The sequence below is a fragment of the Ornithorhynchus anatinus genome, chromosome 3 (genome assembly GCF_004115215.2).
Source record: "Ornithorhynchus anatinus isolate Pmale09 chromosome 3, mOrnAna1.pri.v4, whole genome shotgun sequence".
NCBI classification, from domain to species: domain Eukaryota; kingdom Metazoa; phylum Chordata; class Mammalia; order Monotremata; family Ornithorhynchidae; genus Ornithorhynchus; species Ornithorhynchus anatinus.
The window spans coordinates 93,675,141-93,688,696 of NC_041730.1; the positions used below are offsets into that span (position 1 = coordinate 93,675,141).

At 45.6% G+C, this 13,556-nt stretch overlaps 1 protein-coding gene across 2 annotated transcripts in view; it reads left to right on the plus strand.

Annotated features, from left to right (window-relative positions):
• The window catches only part of NUP155 (nucleoporin 155), a 56,619-nt gene that overhangs the window by 33,374 nt on the left and 9,689 nt on the right, over nucleotides 1–13,556 (plus strand). Inside the window, exons 18-26 of one of the 2 annotated variants that reach the window (XM_029060688.2) lie at nucleotides 1,505–1,655; nucleotides 2,310–2,376; nucleotides 3,669–3,784; nucleotides 4,537–4,634; nucleotides 6,415–6,548; nucleotides 6,993–7,184; nucleotides 8,214–8,352; nucleotides 11,010–11,145; nucleotides 12,862–13,015. In XM_029060688.2, the coding sequence (XP_028916521.1) occupies nucleotides 1,505–1,655; nucleotides 2,310–2,376; nucleotides 3,669–3,784; nucleotides 4,537–4,634; nucleotides 6,415–6,548; nucleotides 6,993–7,184; nucleotides 8,214–8,352; nucleotides 11,010–11,145; nucleotides 12,862–13,015 (1,187 nt within the window). The remainder of the gene's footprint in view (nucleotides 1–1,504; nucleotides 1,656–2,309; nucleotides 2,377–3,668; nucleotides 3,785–4,536; nucleotides 4,635–6,414; nucleotides 6,549–6,992; nucleotides 7,185–8,213; nucleotides 8,353–11,009; nucleotides 11,146–12,861; nucleotides 13,016–13,556) is intronic. The other variant, XM_029060689.2, reaches the window with a different exon arrangement.

A 13,556-nucleotide genomic window follows, 5' to 3' on the forward strand; every position in this document is an offset into this window, starting at 1 on the left:
TCTTAATCTGTATCTAGTTCTTTTTCATTCACGTTTTCGTTAATAGAAGTTCTCTTAGAAATGTTCTTGCCTCAGTTTGATGGAGCCGTAGTATGTTGACTTGGAGGTAATTGGGGCGAGAAGAACAAATGGCAGTTATCGGCCAGGCCAGTATTTCCAGAGGTGGAAAAGGACCCGGATCCCTCAGTTACACCTCTGAGGAGCAAAGGCGTTCATTCAGTTGCATTGAGCGCCTACTGTGTGCACGGCACTGTGCTAAGCGCTTGGGAGAGCACAATAAAACAACCAATAGACACATCCCTGCCCACACGAGCTCACAGTCCTGAAGTTTAGTTGTAAGAGTCCCGTGGGCCAGTATCAGTTCTGCCGTTCACCTCAGGTTCGGGCAGCCCTGGCAAAGAAATCGAGGAGAAGTGGGGCTAGTCGCCCTCCTTTTTCTTTTCACTTTTTATTTTCTATGGTATTTAAGTGCTTACTTGGGGCCAGGCATGGTACTGAGCACTGGGGGAGACCGAAGCTAATCAGGTTGGACACAGTCCCTGATCAATATGGGGCTCTCAGTTTTAGTCCCCCTTTTACAGACGAGGGAACTGAGGCACGGAGGAGTGAAGTGACTTGCCCGAGGTCACACAGCAGACAAACAGCAGAGCCAAGATTAGAACCCAGGACCTTCTGACCCCCACATTCTATCCACTAAGCCGTGCTGCTTCTCACTGTAAGCAGCCGATCGACCCACCAGCTCACTTTATTGAGGGGAAACTCTATCCAAAGTAAACTATTCAGAGCCAGAAACTCTGTCCATTGCCTTCCATTTTAATCAATCAGTGATATTTATTGAGTGCTGACTGTGCGCAGAACACTTTAGTAAGCCCCCGGGAAAGTAGAGAAGCAGGCTGGCTTAGTGGAAACAGCATGGGCTTGGGAGTCAGAGGTCGTGGGTTCGAATCCCGGCTCTGCCACTTATCAGCTGTGTGACTTTGGGCAAGTCTGTGCCTCAGTTACCTCATCTGGAAAATGGGGATTTAGACTGAGAGCCTCATGTGGGACAATCTGATTACCTTGTATCAACTCCGGCGCTTAGAACAGTGCTTGGCACATAGTAAACACTTAACAAATGCCATAATTATTATTACAGAGCTGGAAGACCGAATCCCTGCCCACCAGGAGCGTTCAGTCTAGAAGAGCTCAGTCCTGTCCTCATCATTCCCCCTACCCGTATCTAAGTGCAGGGTGACCGGAACTCATTCTCTCTGGGCCCAGCACTCTGAGACCAGTCTTATTCAGGTTATGAAGGTTAAACAGTAGCGCGGCTCTTTGATCACCTGGCCAATCCCCAGAGTCAGCCGTATGCGCTAAGTGCTTACCGTGTGCAGAGCACTACACTAAGCACTTGGGAGAGTACACCACAACAGTATAGCAGACACAATCCCTGCCCCCAAGTCTAATGATTGTGATCACTGAGGATAACCTGGGTGTTTCTCCTGGTTTGTTTTTTGTGTCGTAGGCGTGCACCCTCCTACCATGTCAACTCCGATGTTTGCTCCCGGAAGTCCGGGGTCTCAGCCTGGCGCAAACATTGGTGGAATGATTGCTCCTGAGTTGGTATATTCTGGAAAACACAACGGCATTTGCATTTACTTCTCTCGAATTATAGGGTGAGTCGTTCCCGGGAGAGGCATTATGGCAACTCTCAAATCTTTTTTTCAGTCCTTTGTACCGTCTCTAGTTTTTTGTGTCTTGCAAGGATGTGTTTTAGGGAAGGAAAAAATCTTTTTGGGTAAATGGGTTTGTCCTTTTCCAGTATCCGTTCTCTATGGTTTCAATTTCTTTATTTGTTATTATTATGGTATTTGTTAAGCACTCAGTACATGTGTCCAAACACCGTTCTGAGCGATGGGGTAGGTACAAGTTAATCAGGTTGGGGGCTTACCATCTAAGTAGAAGGGAGCATAAGTTCCTTGAATCCCCATTTTATAGATGAGGAAACGGAGGCACAGAGAAGTGGCTTGACCGTGCTCACACAGTAGACAAGTGGCAGAGTCAGAAATATTTTCATGGTATTTGTGAAGCACCGTACTAATCGCCGGGGTAGATAGCAGATAATCAGTTTGAACACAGTCCATGTCCCACGTGGGGCTTGCGATCTTCCATTTTTACAGTTGAGTCAAGAGGGAAGTGAAGTGACTTACCCGCAGTCGCCCAACAGACAAATGGCAGAGCAGGGATTAGAAGCCAGGACCTTCTGACTCCCAGTAGATGACGCTGTTTTTGTAAATTCTTTAAAATATTTAAATTATTTCTCCTTTCAGAAATATCTGGGATGCAAGCTTAGTTGTGGAGAGAGTGTTCCGGAGTGGCAACAGAGAGATCGTTGCAGTAAGTGAGATGTTTAGAACTCTCCCAGTTGTGTCTTCCTTCAGCACCTTTTGCCTTCCCATCACCGGAGTCTCTTTTGTGTGTTGCTTTGGGTTTTAATCCCCTGGAAGAGTTTAGTTCCAGATGCTTTTGTTGAGTTCCGTGAGTTGATAGAGATTATGATGTGGTGTGTTCCTGTTTGAGTCGATTAGAATAAGAGGGATGCCATATGTAAATGCCAAATGCTAACTAACTTTTACCGATTCCCGAACTATCCAGTAGTTACATTTGACAGCAATTTCAGTCCGGTTTAACCGCAAAAGAAAGCCTCATTAAATCTGCACTATTAACCACTAATTGGACTTCTCTTCTAAGCACCCGAAGATATTTTGGAAAGATAGCTATTTACCTTCTTAACAACATGGGATTCACAGTCTTAATCCCTGTTTTTCAGAACGGGTAACAGGCACAGAGAAGTTAAGTGACTTGTGCAAAGTCTCGCAGCAGACAAGTGGTGGAGTCTGGGTTTAGAGCCCAAGTCCTCTGATTTCCAGGCCCATGCTCTTTCCATTCATTCATTCATTCAATAGTATTTATTGAGCGCTTACTATGTGCAGAGCACTGTACTAAGCGCTTGGAATGTACAAATTTGCAACAGAGACAGTCCCTGCCCATTGACGGGCTTACAGTCTAATCGGGGGAGACAGACAGAAACAATAGCAATAAATAAAATCAGGGGGATGAACATCTTGTTAAAACAATAGCAATAAATAGAATCAAGGTGATGTACATCTCATTAACAAAATAAATAGGGTAATGAAAATATGTACAGTTGAGCGGACGAGCACAGTGCTGAGGGGAGGGGAAGGGAGAGGGGGAGGAGCAGAGGGAAAGGGGGGAAAAGAGGGCTTAGCTGAGAAGAGGTGAAGGGGGGTAGAGGGGGAGCAGAGGGAAAAGGGGAAGCTCAGTCTGGGAAGGCCTCTTGGAGAAGGTGAACTCTAAGTAGGGTTTTGAAGAGGGGAAGAGAATTAGTTTCCATTAGGCCATGCTGCTTCCCTGAGTTCCTTTTCTAAATAAAACATATCATGGACATGTGAATTTTAAGCATTTTTTGTATTGTGAACAAACTACATGCTCTAATTATGCTTCAAATGTTATTTAGTGGCTGCATATACTAAGCTTCATTGTACATTAACTTCTTTTAGTGCCTACAATGCCAGCGTTTTTTAAATACTAGTTTTGTAATCGCTGATTATCCTTAGTTATATAAAATTCTTCAGTGTCACAAACTTTAGAAAATCTTCATGTTATAGGTGGAAAGCAGTGTATCGTCTCAGCTGCTTGAGTCGGTGCTTTACGAGCTTAAAGGTTTACAAGAATTTTTGGACAGAAACTCCCAATTTGCAGGAGGGTCTCTTGGGAACCCAAAGTAAGTAGAGATATGTGTATTTTTCTTCATACTCAAAATGCTCTTTTTTCATTGCTTAAGATATTAGAATATACTAAGAACTAGAATCACTAATTAGAATTAGAATTTATATTAGGATATAAAGTATATTACTTTGCCCCCAGACTATTTCTGCTAAGGCACTATTTAGTCAAAAGCACCTACGTTGGTTTTTCTCCATTTAAGCAGATTTTGAAAGATGTTTTCAAATCTCAAATTAAGCAGCAATTCCTGAAAGTACTGCTAATAATACTGGAATCAAAGAGCAGCGCCTCCTTATTTGATCTCCGCAGTCAGCTGTCTGTCTTTGAAACCAATGAAAAATTCTCGTTGAGTTAACTGAATCTCATTTCCCAAATCTGAAACCATGTTTTCTCTTGAATAAAAATGACAGAAAAGCCTTGATTCTCTGCAATAAGAACCAATTTGCTATGCTACCTGATGCCATTTGGCACCTAGTTTTCGTGATTTTTTTTTTCTTCCACTTGCAGACATGTTTTAAATTCAAAAGGAATGTGTTTGCTACCTAACTCATACCTGACTTGGGGTGGGGGGAAGGCAGAACCGCGAGGCTTTTCTTGCTAATTCATCCTTTTGAATTCGTGCTATACTTTAAGATCCATTTATGTGTACTTTGCAATTCTGATATATTGAAGGAAATACCTCGAAGCCGTTATTAACACCGCAGGAGAAATCTGATCGGGTGTGTTTCTTTTGTTGTGATTCTGGTTTAGCACGACTACTAAAGTGCAGCAGAGGCTAATAGGATTCATGCGTCCTGAAAACAGCAACTCTCAACAGATGCAGCAGGAACTGCAGAGGAAGTTCCATGGTAAGTGTACTTGGACAGAAAATGGCTTGAATTCGTACTGTCCCCCTCGTCGCAGTTGGGAGTGTGGAATAAGGTTAATCAATCAGTTGATTATTAATCAATCAATAATAATGTTGGTATTTGTTAAACGCTTACTATGTGCCGAGCACTGTTCTAAGCGCCGGGGGAGATACAGGGTCATCAGTTTGCCCCACATGGGACTCACAGACTTAATCCCCGTTTTACAGATGAGGGAACTGAAGCCCAGAGAAGTTAAGCGACTTGCCCACAGTCACACAGCTAAGTGGTAGAGCCGGGATTCGAACCCATGACCTCTGACTCCCAAGCCCGGGCTCTTTCCACTGAGCCACACTGCTTCTTATATACAGAGCAATGTACTAAGCTCTTGGGGGAGTGCAGCACAACCGAGTGAGCAGACACTCTCCTTGCCCACAACGAGCATACATTCTAAAAGGAGGAAAAATACGTTCTCTAAGGAAAACAGAGAAGCAGCCTGGCTTAGCAGAAAGAGCCCGGGCTTGGGAGTCGGAGGTCTTGGGTTCTAATCCCGGCTCCACTGCTTGTCAGCTGTATGACTCTGGGCAAGTCACTTCACTTCTCTGGGCATCAGTTCCCTCATCTGGAAAATGGGGATGAAGGCTGTGAGCACCGTGTGGGACAACCTGATTACCTTCTATCTGCCCCAGTGCTTAGAACAGTGCTTGGCACATAGTAAGCGCTCAACAAATGCCATCATTATCATTATTATTAATAGTAGTAGTATTTATTAGGTGTTCACTATGCAAAAAACAGCACTCGATAAGATTAAAGCACTGTGAATTTATTGGCTGTATCTAAACCAATTAAACAGTGGTATTTAGTGAGTGCTTATGTGCAGGACACTGTACTGAGCACTTGGGAGAGTACAATCCAACAGAATTAGCAGACACGTTCCCTGCCCATAACGAGCTTACAGTCTAGAGGGGGAAGCAGACAGTAATATGGTAGGTAATTTATATAATGTAAAGATAGGTTCCTAAGTGCTGTGGATTTGGGGGTGCGGCAGATGCCCCAAGGACATATTGGAGGTGGGGAGATTTAGTTAGTTATGTGCAAAGCACTGAACCCTGTACTTGGGGAGAGCATAAGGAGTAAAAGAAACAGTCCCAGTCCTCAAATATAACAGAGACAGGGATCCACAAATAATTGGAAAATTAACAAATCAGTCCCACAGCTGTGGAAACTAAAATTCATGTCCTACACAATTCATATTACAATAGCATTGTTAATATTACAGCTGTGCAGGGTGGCAGTGTAAATAGACAAGTAATAATGTTGGTGTTTGTTAAGCGCTTACTATGTGCAGAGCACTGTTCTAAGCGCTGGGCTAGATACAGGGTAATCAGGTTGTCCCACTTGAGGCTCACAGTTAATCCCCATTTTCCAGATGAGGTCACTGAGGCACAGAGAAGTGAAGTGACTTGCCCACAGTCACACAGCTGCCAAGTGGCAGATCCAGGATTCGAACCCATGGCCTCTGATTTCCAAGCCTGGGCTCTTTCCACTGAGCCACGCTGCTTCTCTAGTAAGTGCAGGATAATGTGTCGAACGTGCCCAAGTGCCCAGGGTCGATGAATAAACATTTAAGAGTTGCTATTAGATGGCATTTGGGAAGGGCGAGCTTAATGGGGTCCATCAGAACCAACAGTAAATGCCAGCATAAACAATAGGTAAAAAAAAAAAAAAATTTTGGAATTATTGTAATGATAGCGTAATTCATACCTAATCTTTATGTCATCAGCAGAGGCACAAGTGAATGAAAAGATCTCCCTACAAGGGATCCAACAGCTAGTTCGCAAAACCTACCAGGCTTTGGCTTTGTGGAAACTCCTCTGTGAACATCAATTCAATGTTATCGTAGGAGAACTTCAGAAGGTAGGGTTCTTCTCTCTTCGGAACAATCGGGCTTTTGTTAGGTACATCCGGTTTTTGTGGGCTTTTGTGAGGACTGGGGTGGTTTGAGTGGGAGCCAGCTGTCGGGGTGGGTGCCGACGACGGGTGATTTATGGCAGAGAAGAGAACTTCCCGAAGTGAAGTTTGCTACAACCAGGATTTCAAATTTTTTTTGAGTGGCCGAATGATACTTTTTATCACATTTCTATCCCCTTATAATTTGCCTCAATTTCTGAGCCTATTTGTCACAACTGCCTTTTTTTATAGTCATTACAAAACGGTGACCGTTCTTGTTGGCATACATGATTTAATTCATCTTGGTAGGTTTGGGCTGGGAAAACAAAATTTGTTCTGGATAAAGACTCCTATTTAGTGTAGAGAGAGAGAGAGACTTAATGTCCTGCACTTATAATTTTCTCCTCATAGGAATATCAGGAGCATTTGAAGATAACTACTTTTAAAGACCTGGTAATTAGAGATAAGGAGCTCACTGGAGCCTTAATCGCATCTCTTATTAACTGTTATATCCGAGACAATGCTGCCGTGGATGGCATCAGTTCTCACTTACAGGACATTTGCCCGCTTCTCTACAGCACCGACGATGCAGTTTGTTCCAAGGTACGTCAGTTGGAGCACTTGGGTGAGGCTGAGGGGACGGGGTGACATTTTTCAGATGCTACGTCTGAAGTCCGAAAACTGAATTATCTAAGAGCTGTGCTTCCTGACGTCAGGCCAGCTAATGCTGAATCGAAAGTGAATCCTGTAATTATATTATAATGACATTGTCATCTACGAAATGTGTAAAAGGATTGAAGAACAGCATAGAATGTGCTTTATCCCAGCGCTACCACTTGCATTCTCTGTGACCTTGGGCAAGTCAGTTAACTTGGGCGGTAGCATGGCCTAGTGGATAGAGAGCCCGGCCTGGGAGGCAGGAGGACTTGGGTTCTAATCCCTGTTCTGACCCTTCTCTGCTTTATGACCTTAGGGAAGTCACTTCACTTTTCCGTGCCTCATTTCCCTCACCCGTAAAATGGGGGTGAAGACTCTGAGCCCCATGCGGGACAGGGACTGTGTCCAACCTGTCTAACTTCTGTCTATCCCAGCGCCTAGAACAGTGCTTGACACACAATATTCATTCATTCATTCATTCAATAGTATTTATTGAGTGCTTACTATGTGCAGAGCACTGTACTAAGCGCTTGGAATGTACAAATCGGTCTGCAAAATAAGCACTCAATAAAAACGATTGAATGAACATAGCTTGACAAAAACCGCTATCATCATCATTAACTTCTCTGGGCCTCACTTTCCGCATCTGAAAAATGGGGATAAAATGTCTGTTCTCCTCCCACTTGGACCATGAGCCCCGTGTGGGACAGAGGCTGTGTCCACCAGTCTGATCATCCTTTATCTACCCCAGCACTGTACTATGCTTAGCACATCGCAAACCCTTAACAAATACCTAGTATTTGTTAAAGGGCTTACTGTTATATGCAGATCATAATTATTTGTATATTGTTTATATAGCGTACGTATTATTAGAGCATTGTTTATGTGTAGCATTTGTCAAACCTGCTGTTTTTCATTTTTGGTAAAATTTGAGAAGGCGTTGTGAGATTTCAGCTGTGGCCTTTTTACCCGTAGGCAAATGAACTGCTCCAACGTTCCCGACATGTCCAGAGCAAATCTGAAAAGGAAAGGATGCTGAGAGAATCACTGAAAGAGTATCAGAAAATTAGTCATCAAGTGGATCTTTCCAATGTCTGTGCCCAGTACAGACAAGGTGAGAAACAGAAAATTTCTGGTTGCTTTTATAATGGGAAGTTGCCTGGCCTGCTGCTTCTGTGGGGGGGATGTTTGTGATATCACCCCCTTTTATGGCAACATGGATACACATTTAGAGAAGCAGCGCGGCTTAGTGGAAAGAGCCCGGGCTTGGGAGTCAGAGGTCGTGGGTTCTAATCCCGGCACCCCGCCATTTGTCAGCTGTGTGACTTGGGACAAGTCACTTCACTGGGCCTCAGTTACCTCATCTGTAAAATGGGGATGAAGCCTGTGAGCCCCACGTGGGACAACTGGATTACCTTGTGTCTACCCCAGGGCTTAGGACAGTGCTCGGCACATAGTAAGCGCTTAACAAATACCATCCTTATTATTATCTCTGACCTTGATTTTCTTTATTCATGAGTCTCAGTGCCTTCCTGAATGATCGGCTCACCTCCCAAATTGAGCTTAATATGTGATCGTGTTAACCGTTGGTTTTGGCCAGTCATTTCCGCACATTCCGGTTGTTTGATTGGAAGTACAAGCGGTCCAGTCCCCCAGTTCGGCGCAGTCAGTAGATGATGGCCCCTGGCCCGAAGCCAGGATCCAGAGAGCGGGTGGGAGCCGTCGGGACTCTGGCCTGATGTCGAGCCAGAAGCAGAGCCTGCGATGTTGGCCGAGAACGCACGAAACACAGGACAAGGATGGGCTGTGCCAGTTAATTGCCCGAGGCCCTGCCCCTCCCGTATTCCTGGGGGTGACGCCTCATGTTTCCATGATTGTCTAAAGCTACCGGTTTGGAATTTACCCATTTCAGCATGTTCCATGTACAGTTCTCTTCTAAACACTACTTGTCTTGAGTGCCCCTTTATTCCATTTTTATGTCGTAATTTCTAAAATTCCGATAGTATATTTATGAATTCATTTAGATAAATGATAAACGAATACCACAATTATTATTATTTTTAATCCCCAGTTTACGGATGAGGTAACTGAGGCACAGAGAATTGAAGTCACCCAGCAGACAAGCGGCAGAGCTGGGGTTGGAACTCGGGTCCATCCGACTTCCAGGCCTTGGTTCTAACCCTTAGGCCACCCTGCTTGTCCCGGTTTTCCTCCATTCATTCAGTCGTATTTATTGAGCGCTTACTGGGTGCAGAGCACTGTACTAAGCACTTGGAAAGTACAGTTGGCGATAAAGAGAGCCACTCCCTGCTTCCGGTCTAGAAGCTATGCAGGCTACAGTCCAAGTCGCTGAAAGTTCCAAAGTAGAATTGGTTTTTCAAAGCACTGAGGGAGGAAGCCGTCGTGATTGTTTAATGGAATCGGTTCTTCTGGATCGTATCGATGCCATATCGAGTACCACACGCTCTAGGCCCAAAAGACAAGGCTTGGCCTAGTCGTGAAGACTTTGGGACCGAGACATCGAGACCGAGACTCGGTTATAACGCTAATGGGCTTCACACAGTGCTACCAGTGAATAGACGGGCAAGAGCTGCCGCACGTTACCAAGGGAGCGCAAGACTTGTACGAACAGAGATCTACTTAGGGTCAAAGCGACGGCACCTTAGTGCCAATTCTGTGCAAAGCACTATCGGTGGGCCAGCCGGGCAGTAGCCGGAGTGGTCGCTGTCACTCAGATTAGCCATTTTTGGGATCCCCCCCTAGCCCTTCCAACATGAGAGATAATAATGTTGGTATTTGTTAAGCGCTTACTATGTGCAAAGCACTGTTCTAAGCCCTGGGGGAATACAGGGTGATCAGGTTGTCCCTCATGGGGCTCAGTCTTCATCCCCATTTGACAGATGAGGTAACTGAGGCCCAGAGAAGTGAAGTGACTTGCCCAAAGTCACACAGCGGACAAGTGGCAGAGTTGGGATTAGAACCCACGACCTCTGACTCCCAAGCCTGGGCTCTTTCCACTGAGAGATCCCGGGTTATCCTTCATAAAAGCAATTACAGATCTTAAGCACTTACTGTGTCCCAGGTACTTTACTAAGCTCTAGGTTAGATATCTGGACGGGCAGACTTCCCACATGAACCTCAGGACCTAAGGTTGGGGAGTGGACCGTTTTGCAAATGAAGGAACTGAGAGACAGGTTAAGCGACTTCACCAGGGTCACGCTGAAAGCAAGTGGCAGAGCCAGGATTAGAACCCAGGTTTCCTGCCTCCAAGACCCATGCTCGTTCCACTAGGCCACGCGGATTCTCTTCTCTCAGAAGCCGTCTCCACTCACGGCGTGACCTGGACAGGCGTGCCCCTACTCCTATAGCTATTTCATCCCCTTCCACCATGGTGGGGGTGGCCTTTAGTAGGGGTAGGAGGATGATGACGCGTGGCTCAGTGGAAAGACCCGGGGTTGGGAGTCAGAGGTCATGGGTTTGAATCCCGGCTCTGCCGCTTGTCAGCTGTGTAACTATAGGCAAGTCTCTTAACTTCTCTGTGCCTCAGTTACCTCATCTGGAAAATGGGGATTGACTGTGAGCCTCATATGGGACCACCTGATTACCCCGTATCTACCCCAGCGCTTAGAACAGTGCTCGGCACATAGTAAGCGCTTAACAAATCCCGAATGCCAACGTTATGACGGCTGAAAAAAATGCCGTTTGGAGCCAAGCCAAATAACTAACACAGAAATGATGTAACAACCCTGCGTTGCTTTTGCTTCCTGTCAGTGCGCTTCTATGAGGGTGTTGTGGAACTCTCTCTCACTGCCGCCGAGAAAAAGGACCCTCAAGGTCTTGGACTCCATTTCTATAAACACGGAGAACCGGAAGAAGATGCGGCAGGCCTGCAGGCTTTCCAGGAGAGGTAACTGTACAACTGAGTGGCGTTTCAGAAATTCCTTATAGGTTTTTTTCTCCCCCTCCCCTTGGTAAGATAGTCCCAACAATTAGGAAAAGGTTTTATATGAAGTTGATTTGTTCTCTGTTATGTGCCAGTATTCTAGCATTGAATCTGAAAGTGATCGAGGTATGCCGTGCCTCATATCAGTAGCTGAGAACAGGGCTCAGCGCTGAGAACCGTGTTCGGCACGTAGGAAGCGCTTAACAAAGCCAATCATCATTATTGTTATTAGCTTGGGAAGCAGCATGGCGTAATGGGTGGAGTATGGGCCTGGGAATCAGAGGACTTGGTTTCTAAATCCTGGCTCCTCCACTTGTCTGCTGTATGACCTTGAGCAAGTCACGTTACTTCTGTTCCTTAGTTACCTCATCTCTAAAATGGGGACTAAGGCTGTGAGCCCCACATGGGGCCACCTGATTATCTTGTATCTGTCCCGGTGCTTAGAACAGTGCTTGGCCCATAGTAAGTGTTTAACCGATACCATCATCATTATTATTATTACCTCATCTGTAAAATGGGGACTAAGGTCGTGAGCCCCATGAGGGACAGGGACTGTGTCCAACCTAATTAGTTTGTATAATGTTGGTATTTGTTAAGCGCCTACTATGTGCAGAGCACTGTTCTAAGCGCTGGGGGAGATACAGGGTCATCAGGTTGTCCCACGTGAGGCTCACAATTAATCCCCATTTTACAGATGAGGGAACTGAGGCACAGAGAAGTTAAGTGACTTGCCCACGGTCACACAGCTGACAAGTGGCAGAGCCGGGAGTCGAACTCATGACCTCTGACTCCGAAGCCCAGGCTCTTTCCACTGAGCCACGCTGCTTCCCAATCTAATCTACCCCCGAGCTTAGAACAGCAGAGGGTCTGTGAGGGTAAAACCATTAACTCGGTTCCTTCCTCCAACTTGCGTGTTTCATTCCCGGGTGAAAAATCATGCCCACTTTTAAGCATTTTGAGTCCATCTCCACAAGTCACTACAAATTAATCACTCATTAACTTCATCTTTGAGAATCACTCAGTCAAGCAGCGATACTTACTGAGTGCTCACGGGGTGTAAAGCACCGTTTTAAACGCTCTGGACAGTATGGCGTAACAGAGTTACACGTTCCCTGCCCACAACAAGCTAAAGTCTAGGGTTGATGTTCGATGCTGAGTTCAAGGGTGGAAAACACTGTTTTAAACGCTCTGGACGGTACAGCGTAACAGAGTTACACGTTCCCTGCCCACAACAAGCTAAAGTCTAGGGATGGTGTTCGATGCTGAGTTCGCAGACTAGGTCAAGGTGATATCTGGAGTGGGTTTTTATGAAAACGTAAACATTGGTGGTGTCCACTCAAAGCTTGGCACTAAGGGTAAGGCTAGTTAGTGTGACTCCCGAAATGCTCTGTGGCTTTTGAAGAGAAGATTCTATCTATGAAAGTGGTCTAAGGAAAAGATCAGGTTCAGCAACCAGGCAGGCGTTTCAAAACACTTAGCTAGCGCTTAGGCGTGTTGACCATTTTCATTGCGCTCTGTGAGCGTATAGACACCGGAAGAGGTGTTTGAATATATGGTCCTTTTAGTATTGGGTGGGACTCTGACCTCTGAGTGTCTGCTTATACGCTCCGATTCTCTTGCTCTTGCTCAAGGGCTGAATTTGATTCCCCGTACGATGGTATTTTCTTCCGTTCTTTGCAGGCTAAACAGCTACAAGTGTATCACGGACACGCTTCAAGAACTCGTAAATCAGAGCAAGGCAGCCCCACAGTCTCCCAGCGTCCCCAAAAAGCCAGGCCCTCCAGTCTTATCATCCGATCCGAATATGTTAAGCAACGAGGAAGCGGGACACCATGTAAGGCTCTCACTGGTTCACCTCCCTTCAGCTAAGCCCCCTTTCCCTCTGCTCCTCCCCCTCTCCCATCCCCTCCCCTCAGCACTGTGCTCGTTTGTATATATTTTCATCACCCTATTTATTTTGTGCATGAGGTGCCCATCCCCTTGATTCTATTTATCGTGACTTTGTTGTCTTGTTTTTGTCCTTCTTTCTCCCCCGATTAGACTGTGAGCCCGTCATCGGGCAGGAATTGTCTCTATCTGTTGCCAAATTGTCCATTCCAAGCACTTAGTACAGTGCTCTGCACCTAGTAAGCGCTCAATAACTACTATTGAATGAATGAATGCATATGGAATCGAATGGAAGTTTACGTTCTCCACTCTGTTTGGAGTACAAGGCAACATCTTTGGAAAAGACAGTGGGAAATGAAGTTGAGCTCATTTCAACAGGAGGATCTTGAGGCTGGTGCGTTTGGGAACCGTGCGATTTCTTCCAAGTACACCATCAGTGAGGGGAAACGCAGATCTGTTAATGCCGGTCAAAGTCATCTATCGTAATC